Below are 13073 nucleotides of genomic sequence, written 5' to 3'. Positions count from 1 at the left end.
ACCAGACTCCGGAGCCGGCCGCCTTCTCTTTCGAAAGATCCGATCTGAGAGCGCGCGAGAGCGAGAGACGCGCCCGCGCGAGCCGGGGACGGGCAGAGGCGCACGAGGAGAGAACCGAGAGTCTCCAGCCCGCTCCCGGCCCGCCAGCGCGGAGCCGCAGCCGGGGCCCAAACCCACGACCCCGAGACCACGACCCCGGCCCCAACCGAGAGTTCCGCGCTCCACCGGCTGCGCCACGCAGGCGCCCCTGCCCAGTTTTTCCCATCATACACGTCCCGCCGGCACTCCGTTTGTGTCCCTAATTCGGGAGCGGGGACTCTCGGCCTCACGGTCCGCCCCGAGCAGGGCTTGGGGTGCGCAGTGGGCATTTAAACGGTGCGCGCCGAGAGAAGGCCTGCTTCCCGGGCGTCGCCTAGGGCAGTCGAGGCTGAACCGGCGTCTCCCGGAGGCCTTCGCAGATCGCACCCGACGCTGCCCATCGCACGTGCGCCGGGGTGAAAAGCGGCCCTTGGAAAGCGGCCACCGAGGAACTGGATTTCGGCCCACGGACCCGGCCACCTGCGCTGGCGACCCCGGCGTGGAACGCCCCTCTCCCTGTCGGCCCCGCCCATCGGGGGGTCCCGCCCACCAGGGCCACGCCCCCGCTAAGCGCAGGCGCAGATGTGGCTGCTCGTCGCCTCGCCTCTTCCGGGCTGCCGGCGCTGCGGCAGATTCGTCGCGACCTGCCCGCGGGGACCGGCCCCACAGACTCGGCAAACTCAGCGGCAGTTCTGCTGCTCGTGCTCCGCGGCCTCACGCTCTAGGCCGGGAACCGCACGCGGAGCTGGGCCTCCGCGACCGTGGCGAATCGGCGGATGGGTGTCCGCGGCGGGGCGGGCCGTGAGCGCGCCGGGGAGGCTCCGGGACAGGACCGAGCGGGTGCGCGCCTCCCGAGACCCCCACCCCGTCGGTCCCCAGGCCCGTGCACGCCCCGAGGCCCCTTCCACCCCCCCCCCCCGGCCCTCGCCCGCCCCGGAGACCGCTCTCCCGTCCCCCAGGCCCCCTGCCGGCTCCACGAGGCCCCTTCCCGCCACGCCACGATGTGGGCTTCGGGCGCACGCTGGGCAAGGGAGCGTTGGGTGGGTTGGTCGCGGCACAGACCGCGTAGACCCGGCTGGGTGGGGAGGCGGCTCGTGGGGGCCCTTCTCATGCGGCCTTATCCAGTGTCCGGGTGCACTGGTGATAGATGCCCACCTAATGGTACTCAACCCTGCAGGGGCCCGCGACCCCAAATACTAGCAGAGATAATTCTGGTTTCTGGGGGAGAAGTGATAGGAGGCCTGTGGTCCGGGGTCCGCCAGCCTCAGCACAGCCCATCTTTGAGTTTGGACTAGTCTCTGCTCTGGGTGCTGTCGTGCCCAGATGGGGTGTTGACCAGCATCCCTGGCCTCTACCACCCACTCCCTAGGTACCAGCAGCACCCCCACTTGTGTCCCAGGGGCACAGTGCCCTACTGTGGAGGGTACCCAGCTGTGAACTGACTTGGAAGATGCTGCAGGGGGAGGGTACTGCTGGGCAACAGCAGGAGTGAGGAGAGATGGGGAGGGTGCCGGTTCTGAGAGCATGTGAAATACACTTCTTGTCTGAGACCGGCCCTGTGTGGGTGCCAAGGGCTCCATGACTTCTCACGGGCTTGTCCTGTGGCCTCCAGGATGGATCCGGCACGGTCTGCCGTCCTGCTCGCTGTCCGGGAAGCCCTTCACAACCTTTCCACTTCTGAGGATGGTGGCCACATCCTTTCCACCCTGGGGGCCCTGAAGCGGTATCTCCAGGGAGCGGAGAACCCAGCCCTTCCCGGGGAGCAAGAGGAGTTCGCCAGGATGCACTTCTCCGCCGTCCTCAGATGTCTTGTGGGCAGGCTGAGCCCAGGCTGGCTGGGGCTTCTGCCCGACGGCCAGTTAGAGGACCTGTGGGCCAGCTTCTTCCTGGAGGGTCCTGCTGACCAAGCCTTCCTGGTGCTGATGGAGTCCATCGAGGGTGCTGCTGGGTGAGTGGGGTCTGATGATAGAGTCACTTGTAATGTCTGAAGAAGGAGTGTGGCCTGAAGGATTGCAAACCAGCAGGTTGTCCGGCTTCTCTGACAATGTCCTGAAAGGTGAGAGACTAGAACACGTGCCCAGCAGAGCGTCTGAAAGTTTAAGGCGGTTTGTGTTAATCTCCTTTGCAGTCCTTGCTCTGGGTCCCGCCACACTGGTGACAGGAGGGCGCGTTCCCATCCCGATGGCTTAGGCAGTGGGTTGGCTCCAGGCTGGGGTGACATCGGGAGGCAGTGGGCGTCCTCGCGGGGCCCTTTGCTTCCCTCCATGGCTCTCAGCTCTGCAGTGAGGGCCCCCCAGACCCTGCAACGCACCTGTGGGGACACCTAGCTCACAGCGGTTCCCAGACTCCGTGTCAGAGCACGAGACCGTCCTGCTACATGGCCACTGTGCTCTGACGCAACTGGGTTGCAGGTTGCTGCCGTAAAGCGCAGGGTCAGCGTGGAGCAGGAGAGGAGAGTGGCAGTGTCCGGCGACTCCACGGTGGGGAATAGGCACTGGGCCCCGCGGGCACGCACGCCCCGCCCGTGACCGGCGGCTTGGCAGTGGGATAGTGGGATGTAGGTCCTTGTGCCAGTTGAGCTGCGGGATTACTTGTTTAAGGATGGCTATTGCTCCTCCCTGGGGCCTGGGACACCAGGGATGGGGGCTCACGCCTCTGCCCATCACTCCTGCTCTCGCTGCAGCCCGAGTTTCCATCTGATGAAGGTGGCGCAGCTGCTGGCCAGGTTCCTGAGCATGGGCAGGATGGCTGCTGTGATGGAGGGCCAGTGTCGGCCGCCGGCAGAGCCGGCCTTCCCCCTGCTCCAGGAGACGCTCCTCACCAAGGTGGTGGGCTTGCCCGACCAGCTGGGCAACCGTCTGCAGCGGGAGAACCTGGAGGCCTTCCTCCCCCAGAATTACTTCCCACTGCTCGGCGAGGAGATCATGCGGGCGCTGCAGGCAGTGGTGGACTCCCTCCGAGGTGCGGGCCCCCCACATTATCCCTCCAGCCGTCTTCTCTGGTCACCATCCCGTCCCTCTCTCCTGCCCCCGGCTTCTCACAGCCCCTGGGGACTTGGGATTCTCTGGGTGATGCCAGTGGCAGGTCAGTTGTCTCCTCTTGGGGCGTGATCGCCCGCACACTGAGCTGCACCCACTTCTTGGCTTACTGGCCCTGAAGACGGCGCTGACCTTGACTCCTTTAGCTCCTGGTTGCATGCACTGGGGGGGCTGTCCAGATGGGGCTGCTCACCGCTGGGGCCTTCACTGAGCGTCTTAAAGACCACATCGCTCGGTCTCCGCTGCTCTAGTTGAGCCTGGAGTCTGCACCACTCGCTGTTCTCCTGTCACGGGGCGCACACAGGGTCCCACCAAGACTGTGGCGTGGGTGCCCTTCCCACGCGCTCACGTTATCTGTAGAGGGTGCGGAGCCAGGTGGAGGCGGGACACGCTGGCATCCTCCCAGCCCACGGGCTCTGTCCGGCTCAGCCAGGCTGCCCGCGCTCCTGCACTGTGCTAGGAGGAGCCGCCAGCACGTTCTGACTGCGTCTGCTTCTGTGGGGGGCTGTGTCCGCCTCGTCCTTGCAGGATCTCAGACGCCGCTCGCAAGGCGGCTGGTGCTTCTGTCTGTCGTGCACATCTTGACTGTCTCCCGCTGGGCCCCGCCATCCGGGTGCTTCTGGTGGGTTGGTGGGCCTGTCCTCCCCTTGTCCCCATGACCCATTTCCTGCCCTCGGTGCCTGCTCCGCCCCGTGCCCCCACACTGGTCTGTACTGCGTGGGGTCATCGCAGGTGATGAGGCAAGCGGGGGCGTGGAAGGCTTTCGGGAACTATGCTGGGTGCTTCTAGCAAGAGACGGTGCTCCTCAGAGTTCAGGCGGAACTAGATGGAGAGGAGGGGCGCGTCTATGAGGCAGAGATGGCTGTCCACAGTGGGGTCTGCTCCTCCCCAGTCCGGGGTTGTCTCGTGGTCTCACCGCTGCCCTGCTTTAAAATCCCACTTTCCTTCTTGTCGCAGGTGGCTGGGACTGCTCCGTCTCCTTCCTGTCTCGGGTGCTCGGGAAAGCCTGCGTCCACGGGAGACAGAGTGAGTGGTCCCTGGCCCAGGAGGAGCCCCTGCCCTTTCTGGACGTCTCCCCATCCCTCCTGCCGCCGTCCGCAGCAGGGGCGGATAGCACACTTCCCTTGTGGAGGGCGGTCCCCTCGCCTGGGGAACCTGGACCTGCTACCCACCCCGCCCCCAGCAGGGGCCGGGCTGGCGGGCCAGTGGACCATGTGTGCCACACGGCCCCGAGCTCAGGGCCTCCATGTGCGTCCCCTCAGAGGAGATCCTGGGCGTGCTGGTGCCACGGCTGACGGCGCTCAGCGAGGGCAGCTGCCTCTGGCAGAGGGTCTGCTGGCGCCTGGTGGAGAGTGTGCCCGACCGGGCCATGGAGGCTCTGCTCACGGGACTGGTGGAGGTCGCTGCAGGGTAAGGAGCCAGGAGTGCAGGAGGCAGGGCCTCCAGGGATGGCAAGTGTCCTGTTCTCTCGTGTGTATTCTGAGCTCTTGCGGAGAGCTGCTGCCTCCTTCGTCACCCTGACGAGACGTGGCCAGAGCAGGGAAGGACATCCTTTAGTGTCGACGCGCTGGGCTGTTCCCGGGAAGAAGGGGCACTGGGCGCGACTCAGAGCTGGGGCACAGGCCCTGGGCCCCCAGTGGTTAGCACGGAGCTGAGGAGGGCTGGAGTGCACGCTTTTCTCTGTCTCCCCCCGACTGTGCCTCACAGGCCTGAAGTCCTCTCGCGGCTGTTGGGGAACCTGGTGGTGAAGAGTAGGAAGGCCCGGTTTGTGATGACCCGAAAGATTCTGTTCCTCCAGCACCGGCACTCGGTGAGGCTGTGGTGAGGGTGTGGGCTGAGCGCCGCCCCGGGGCCCTGAAGTGACCACGGCAGGTGGAGCTGAGCTCAGTCACCCGGAAAACACTGCTGAGCCTCAGCCCAGCCCCACTTCTGCTCGGGGACCCCTGGCCAGACGGGCCTCAGCCTGTCACATGGGCAGCTGACGTCTGCCCGGCAGACAGTGACGCCCGGCCCGTCTCAGACGCCCACGCTGCAGAGCCTGCTGGGGTACTTGGCCATGGACAGCCAGCGGCGCCCACTCCTTGTGCAGGTATGCGTGGTAACCCCACCCCTGACGCTCTGGTCCGGGCCAGAGGTGCCAGCAAGAGGCCCTCCTGGCCTGGCGGTAGAGCTGTCTGACGGTGCCGTGCCGCCCGCCAGGTGTTGAGGGAGCTCCTGGAGACGTGGGGCAGCAGCAGTGCCGTGCGCCACACGCCCCTCCCACAGCAGCGCTACGTCAGCACAGCCCTGCTCATCTGCCTGGTGCACCTGGGGGAGGCTGAGCTCCGGGATAGCCGAGACGGTGAGCAGGCGGCCAGGCGCCCCCCGTCCCATCCCCGGGCCTGGCCCCACGTGCCCCCGGCGCTCAGCGTGTGGCCGTCGGTGCTTCCAGAGCTGCTGGCGAGCCTCATGGCGGGAGTGAAGAATCGTCTGGACAGCAGCCTGCCAGCCGTGCGCCGTCTGGGCATGATCGTGGCTGAGGTGGCCAGTGCCCGGATCCACCCCGAGGGGCCTCGCCTGAGGTTCCAGGTGAACAAGGGCTGCGCCCTTGGTGTTTCCCCGTCCCGACCTCACCTCACCTTCCCTGGTCTGGGTCCATAGATCTGCGTGTTGGTGTGGAGTTGAGGGCCCCGACCCCGAGGGGAGGGGGGATAGCCTCCGAGCGGCTGCCTTAACACTTGCCCCCAGGAGGATTCCCTGGGGCGTCTGAAAGCGTCCTCTCTGGACGGGCTCAGGCATGGTGGACAGGCGTCCCATCCCCTCCACCTCTAAAAGCCTCCAGGATGTCCTTGGGGATGCCAGCCTCTCTGGAGGGTGGGCTGCCCACTGCCCTGTGGAGACTTGCATGGTTGCAGGCAGTGATGGAGGCTCCCGGGGCCACGGGCCGCCCTCTGGCACCCTCCCCTGCCGGCCCCAGCCTGTGTGTATTGCAGTATGAAGAGGATGAGCTGAGCCGAGAGCTGCTGGCCCTGGCGGCGCCCCTACCTGGGGCTGACAGCCCCGCAGAGGCGGACGCGAGGTGAGGGTCTCCGTGCCCCATGGTCCCCGAACTCCGGGAATGGTTGGCTGAGCAGGGCCCGTTCCTGCACACATGCTACTTCCTTACCTTGTCATGCTGGACTCCACTTGCTGAGACACCAGGAAAGAAGTGCCGGGTGGCGGCAGGGAGAGCACTTCCCCGGCAAAGTGGCTTCTGGGGCCAGAAACTTGGGCGTGGCCTGCCTGAAGGGTTCCTTCTTTGTTCTCCGAAGCCCCAGTGTGGCTCCAGTGGCTGCAGAGAACCCTGACAGAGGGAACGCAGATGGTGGTGTCCCCCAGGCCCAGCTGGAGGGCTCAGGCTCTGACCTGGACAGGTAGGGGCTGGTCTCAGGTGGAAACTGCAGAGGTGGGGGGCAGCTCCATGCTGGCGTCAGAGCCCCACACACACGCACGTGGGAGCAGCGGCCCATGCTGTCTGGAGGTCGTGGATCAGCCTCGCAGCACTGCTCTCCTGGGGTACCCTAGGAAAATCTGTTATTCCTGAGGCTTCGGGGACTGGGGGTGACTGCTGGTGGCTCAGGAGCACGGCCTGCCTGTTGCCTGCTCCTGGGTGACGGGCTGGCCCCGTGGTCTCGGCTGCTTCCCAGTGATGATGAGCTTGTCCCGTATGACATGTCGGGGGACCAAGAGCTGAAGAGTGGGAAGGCGCCTGCCTACGTCCGGGACTGCGTGGAAGGTGGGCCTTTTCCCCATCGGATGCCCCGCTCGCACCTGCCCTGGGGTGGCTGAACCATGGGAAGTGCCATGTCCAGGTCCCAGGACTTTTCTGCTTCTGCCCAATGCCCAGACTCTGGCTGTAGGCTCCGCCTCACATGAGGTCAGGGCTGAGGACCAGCGCTGGCCCATCTGTTCTATGTAGCCCTGACCTCGTCTGAGGACTGGGAGCGCTGGGAGGCGGCCCTGCGAGCCCTCGAGGGGCTGATTCTCAGGAGCCCAGCTGCTGTTCGTGAGGTAAGCGGGGCAGGTGATGTCGAGGGTGGGGTGGGTGTTGGTCCAGGAGGCCCGTGCATGGCTGGGATGGGGAGGTGGAGGGCTGTGGGGGCCCAGAGCAGGTTGGGGGCTGAGGCACGCCAAGCCCTGTGCCTGCAGGTGAGTGTGGAGCTGGCCAAGGTGCTGCTGCACCTGGAGGAGAAGACGAGTGTGGTGGGCTTTGAGGGACTGCGCCAGCGAGCCCTGGTGGCTGTCGTGGTCACAGATCCGGCTCCGGTGAGTCACAGGGGTGGAGCGAGGTGGGGCGGTGCTGTGGTCCTGCCACCCAGGCAACATCTGCACGGGGGCCCTAGCCCTGGGTGGCGGGCCCCAGCGGCCTCTTGTGTGTCCTGCTTAGGTAGCAGAGTATCTGACCTCACAGTTCTATGCCGTCAACTTCAGCCTCCGGCAGCGCATGGACATCCTGGACGTAAGTGCCCACGCCTTCTGTCCGCTTGTCAGGCCCAGGATGCCCTCAGGAAGGGCGGGGAGCACGTACTTGCCAAAAGCTACCTGACCAGGACCTTCCCAGCTTCCTTGTGGCTGGACTGGAGGGGCTGGGACCGGCGCCCGTCTGGGGTTTCTTGGCAGCGCGTGGGATTAGTGGAGGCTGCGCCCTTTATCTTAAACAAAAGTTTTACTGAGAGACAGTTCTGTGCAGCACTTCTCTTCAAGTGAGCAAATGGGGTCTGTGCATACCATGGACCGCTACTCGGCCTCACAGGGAAAGCAGTTCTAACGGCCGCCATGGTGTGGAAGCACCTACCAGCCATGGTATTCAGCGGGAAAGCCAGTCCTGGGAGGAGGGCCAGGGGTCCAAATCAGACAAGAATTCTGGAGATGGTGGTGGTGGTGGCCAGACAACGTGAGCTCACTGGCTCTGAACTGCATAGTCACCACGGTCACGGCTCTGAACAGGGTCACCATCTCTATGCTGGCCGCTCGGTGGCATTTGTTGCCTTCACAGTGGCGTGTGACCTTCGGCATCCTGCGTCACCCTCAGAGGAATGGCCGTTAGCATGCTCTGCCCAGCCTGGGGCCTGCCAGCACCAGGCTGCCGTCTGTGGCCTTGACTGCCGGGCGTCCTGCATGTGTTCCGGGGCCGATCCGTGTGCAGTCTGGGTCAGAGCCTCATTCTTTTTCCCAGGTGTCTGGGTGCCAGATGGGACGAGGGCGCCGGGTGCGGAGCAAGGCCACCGGGCTGTTGCCGGGGAGCACGTCCAGCTTTCTCTCCTGTCCCCCACATGTGTAGTGATGCCGGGATACTCAGAATAACGTTTTGTGTGGCCCCCCGCCAAGTGTCCTCCAGCACAGCTTGTGGGGGCCAATGGCGCAGAGGGCTCGAGGGCACTCAGTTTACCTCGAGGGTCTTCCCTCTCCTCTAGGTCCTGACTCTGGCTGCCCAGGAGCTGTCTCGGCCTGGGCGCCTCCCCAAGGCTCCACAGTGCGGCTTCCCGAGTCCCAGCTCCCAGCCCAGCAGCACCCCGGCTCCCGCCTGGCGGGCGGTCGTGGAGGAACGGATCAGAAACAAGACCCGGCGGTTCTCTCAGGTTAGCCGGGACCTGGGCCAGGTCCTCGTGGGTGGGACCTAAGTAGGTGCCAAGTGGTCCATGGCCTCTAGGCGCTGCCAGCACGGAGGTGCGGGGGGTGGCAGCTGATTTAGGACCAGGACAGCACCAGTGCTAGTGTTCTGTGATGGGAGTCTGTGGTACAGACTGAGTGAAGGATCCGTGCTATAGGGCATCCAAGTGACATGGTTTTAAAACGGGACTGTGACATGCTTGCGAAGGCAGCCCGAGGAATCCTGCATCAGCAAGCAGGGACCTGGCATGTGCTGAGCCATTGGGTCCCTTGGGTGGGAGCTGTCATGGGGCAGGAGCTGCTCCCCCCCACGGTGCACAGGACAGCTCCTGCAGCAGGAGTCCTGCACGGGGGAGGGGCGGTGGCATCCTGAGTGCCGTCTGTTTGCAGGGCTCTGCCCGGCGGGGACCGGACGCTCGCCCCAACGAATTTAACTTGGTGGCTGGCTACTTCTTCTTCCCACTCCTTCGGCACTTTGACAGGTGAGCAGGAGGTCTGCAGGCCCTCGGGGACAGGAGGCTTCCCAGCGTGGGGTCTGCAGTCCTCCAGCACGGAGGCAACCTGGGCTGGGGCTGTGTGCAGCTATGTGAGGTGTCCTGTGTGGTGGTCTCCCAGGTGCCCGGTTCTGGTAGGCGGGGCTGGAGCCAACTCTGGTGCCTCAGTACCCCACCTGCTCTGCACCTGCCCAGCACCTTCCCCTCGTGACTCTGGGTGCCGCGTGGGGACAGGCAATGAGGAGGAGCTTCTGGGGCCCTCCGTGTCCCTCGGTGGTCCAGGGGTTTGGGGAGCCTGCTTGGTCACTGGATTCTGTGTTTTAGGCCTCTCGTGACCTTTGACCTTTTGGGAGAGGATCAACTGGTTCTAGGGAGATTGGTCCACACCTTAGGGGCCCTGATGTACCTGGCGGTGAACACCACGGTGAGTGGGAGGTGGGAGCTGCTGCCTGTCCCCACATAAGCCCTCACCTTGGATCTAAGCATAGGGTCGAAGGTGGGGATTGCTTCTGCCTGCCAGGGCCCCTGCCCACTGGTCTGTGCGGTTTCAGGTGGCTGTGGCCATGGGCAAGGCCCTCTTGGAGTTCGTGTGGACTCTTCGCTTCCATGGTGATGCGTGAGTGGCCATGGGGCTGAGGGCAGTGGTGCCATGTAGACACAGAGACAGGGTTCCATGTCCTGCTGTGACGTGGACAGGTGGGGGTGGGGGGTGGTCCTAGCTTGGCCTGACCCTTTCTAAGCAGGAAGGGGCAGGAGGGGGTCGAGTGTGCTTTGGTTGCCCATTGGTCTGCTGTACCCCGAGGAGGAGTGGGGTCTCCCTGGCCTGGGGTTCCATCAGGACTCAGCCTTCTGTCCTCCCTTGGCAGCTACGTGCGCCAGGGCCTTCTGTCTGCGGTCTCCTCCGTCCTGCTCAGCGTTCCAGCCGAGCGGCTGCTGGCTGACCTGCCTGATGAGCTGCTGGAAGCCCGGCCCTGGCTAGCAGGTGAGCCCCAGGCCCCCAGGGACAGCTCTGGGCCTCGTGCTACAGGTTCAGTGGCATCCTGTGTCCCGGGACGGGTCCTGTGGAGACAGTGGTGTCTGTTCCATCCTGCTGCCTCCCTGCCACCATTGCCCCAGGAGGGGATGGAGCAGAGGCCTTTGCTGGGGTCTGAGGTGCTGCTGTCTCATGGGGAGGGTTGGGGGGGAAGGCCGGGCCCCACGGGGGCTTGTGTGGGAAGACCTCCCCGAGAGAAAACCGCAGGGGGCTGGCGTGCGCAGCTGGGTGACACTGCCGCCGTGCGTGCTCTCTTGGCAGACGTGGCAGAGCAGGACCCCGACGAGGACTGCAGGATGCTGGCGGTGAGAGCGCTGCTGCTTCTGGAGAAGCTCAGACACACACTTGTCCCGCCGGCTCCTCTGTAGTCTGCCCCCGTGCTCCGCCAGCCGTCCACGCGGGCCCTCAGGTGCTGCCCCCATGGACAGGGGCACCTGCACATGGACCGGGGGTCCCGAGGAGGGAGGGAGCTGCTGGGGCCTCTGAGGGCTGATTGTCAACCTGTCCCCAAGCCCTTTCCTCATCTGAACACAGAAGACTTTTAAAAAACTACAAAAAGGAAAAATAAAAAGGAGCTGTGGGTGTTCAAGCCCAGGCCGCATGGCTCTCACTGCTCGGGCAGGGTGTAGTGCTCCATGGGCCCAAGGTTGTCCTTCCTGCACTGACATGCCCCAAGGCCATCCCCTCACCGGGGGAGCTGGTGACAGAGCTGTGTGGGGCTGCCTCCTGGAAGGAACCCACCCCACACTGGCCACCGTGTCACCAGGGCAAGGCCACCCCCATGTCCATTCCAATTGACACCAGGCCCCATGGTCAGGGACGGTGTGTCCTGTTGGAAACATTCAGTCGTGCTCTCCAGTGACTCCCCTGCTTGCTGGGATGAGGCACAGTGAACATACGGACGGGCACAGTCCTTCGAGTTCTACCATTTTAGGCTTTACAGTCTGTACTTGGGAGACTGTCATGGGAAAAAATGAGCCAAATCCCTTCTTGGTAAAGGGACCACAGGGGCCAGGAATGCCGGAGGACCACGCTGGCCCCTTACAAGCAGGATGGCCAGTGCCCTAGAGGGACAAATACCAATTTTCATCTCACCAAGGTCAGGCTCCTGCTACCAACCCTGGAAGGTTCCAGAGGAGCTCGTAGCAGCGGCTGTCAGGGCTCACTCTCCACCTCCTCCAGCACCTCCTCGTCTACTTCCTTGCGGTCGTCCACACTGCTGCGGCAAATGCGCTCAGGCATGGTGCGCACCAGGGGGAGGCCCAGGCCCTGGTGCACGGCGTCCACGGTCCGCTGGCTCACGTAGTAGGACATGTTGGCAGGTGGCACCCGCTTCCGCATCTCCTCCAGGTACCTGTAGGCCTGGGTTGGGACAGTGATCACCGGTTTAGTTCGCGGCACAGACCGAAGCGCCCACCCCTCAAGTCTGTGGCCCCGCGTTTCCGGTCACCTGCCCCTGCCTTCAGGAGGGGCCTGGGACAACTGTCTAAGCATGCAGCTGCTCCAAGGGCTGGCATTGTCCGAAGCCCGGGCTCTGACCAGTCGGCTGTGGGCAGCTCTCCCAGCTGAGCAGGAAGGTCCTGGGAACGGCTGGGGCTCGGGGACTTGGGTGTTTGGGGGCCGTGCTCCCTGGAGGAGACCTGAGGGAAGGAGCTATTCCCGCTGGATTCTGCTTCTCGGGCAGGCGCCAGACGTATGCCATCTGTCTGGTTCCCTCTGACCAAGCAGCAAATCTGCCCCCGCTTGCTGGGCCTCTCGTTTGTACGATTCTCAGTCGTAAGCCAGTGAACCATGGAACTATCAGTGGTTTTCCTGTGGAACTTCCTCTGGTTCTGCCAGTGGGAGTAGGTGGGAGAGCCTGGGGTGGAGGGCTCTGAGCCTCCCACAGAGCACCACACCTACACCTGTCCGCGTCTGCTCACCAGGCCTGTCCACGCCTGCCCACACCTGTCCATGCCTGCCCACTCCTCTCCATACCTGCCAACGCCTGCCTACGCCTGCTCACACCCCCCTATGCCTGTCCAAGCCTGCCTGAGCCTGCCCACACCTGCCTACCCTTGCCCACGCCTGCCCGCACCTATGCAGGCTCACACCTGCCTACATCCGTCCACACCTGCCCACGCCGGCCCATACCTGCCTATACCCGTCCACACCTGCCCACGCCTGTCCACACATGCCTACACCCGCTGTGCAGGCTCACACCTGCCCACGCCTGCCCACGCCTATCCGCACATGCCTACACCTGCCCACGCCTGCCCATACCTGCTATGCAGGCTCAGCCCTGCATATACTCACCCATGTGTCCACATGCCTGTGCCCGCACCTGTCCACGCCTGCTGTGCCTGCCCACACCTAAGCATGAGGTGGCTTCTAACGCATACCACCAAGGTACACTTTATATTAGTTCAGATGCGATCAAAACTTTCAGGAGCTTAAAACTTTTTTTTTAATAAGGAATGATCAGATCTTAGTGTTTCTTTTTAAAAGATTTTATTTATTTACTTTGAGAGAATGCATGAGCACGAGCAGGGGAAGCCGAAGGCAGAGGGAGAAGCAGGCTCGATGTGGGGCTCCATCCCAGGTCCCTGGGATCGTGACCTGAGCTGAGGCAGATGCCAACAACAACTGCCACCCAGGCGTCCCAAATCTTAGTATTTCTTTAAAGATGATAAAATTTCCAGAGCAATTTTAATTTGGGTGGGTAGAACTAAGACATAAAAATTAGACATAAAGGGGCACCTGGGTGGCTCAGTCGGTTAAGTGGCTGCTTTCGGTTCAGGTCATGATCTCAGGGTCCTGAGA

General features: G+C 63.8%; 2 protein-coding genes across 2 annotated transcripts in view; one reads left to right on the top strand and one right to left on the bottom strand.

Annotated features, from left to right (window-relative positions):
• The first annotated feature begins 689 nt into the window (after nt 1-689).
• Nucleotides 690-10860, top strand: TELO2 (telomere maintenance 2). Its single transcript, XM_032326725.1, has 21 exons — nt 690-918; nt 1691-2026; nt 2762-3039; nt 4074-4142; nt 4379-4526; nt 4824-4926; nt 5137-5205; nt 5316-5457; nt 5548-5684; nt 6089-6174; nt 6407-6508; nt 6782-6870; nt 7054-7145; nt 7284-7400; nt 7522-7593; nt 8549-8713; nt 9135-9226; nt 9563-9662; nt 9790-9854; nt 10105-10220; nt 10533-10860. The coding sequence occupies exons 2-21, from the start codon at nt 1692-1694 to the stop codon at nt 10637-10639; spliced, it is 2484 nt and encodes an 827-aa protein (XP_032182616.1). The 5' UTR covers nt 690-918; nt 1691; the 3' UTR covers nt 10640-10860.
• Nucleotides 10856-13073, bottom strand: part of IFT140 (intraflagellar transport 140) — a 69168-nt gene continuing 66950 nt past the window's right edge. The window contains 1 exon segment of the mRNA XM_032326724.1: nt 10856-11633. Coding sequence (XP_032182615.1) covers nt 11427-11633 — 207 coding nt within the window. The 3' untranslated portion in view covers nt 10856-11426.

Source organism: Mustela erminea, chromosome 20, assembly GCF_009829155.1.
Source record: "Mustela erminea isolate mMusErm1 chromosome 20, mMusErm1.Pri, whole genome shotgun sequence".
Classification (NCBI taxonomy): domain Eukaryota; kingdom Metazoa; phylum Chordata; class Mammalia; order Carnivora; family Mustelidae; genus Mustela; species Mustela erminea.
Note: the sequence above shows the minus strand (reverse complement) of the source record. Positions and strands in the feature narration are given on the sequence as shown.

Coding starts and splice junctions, on each gene's coding strand:
- TELO2 (XM_032326725.1), top strand. CDS start 1,692: ATGGATCCGGCACGGTCTGCCGTCCTGCTCGCTGTCCGGGAAGCCCTT. Junction 4,527..4,823: donor CTGGTGGAGGTCGCTGCAGG/GTAAGGAGCCAG, acceptor TGTGCCTCACAG/GCCTGAAGTCCTCTCGCGGC. Junction 9,855..10,104: donor CTTCGCTTCCATGGTGATGC/GTGAGTGGCCAT, acceptor CTCCCTTGGCAG/CTACGTGCGCCAGGGCCTTC.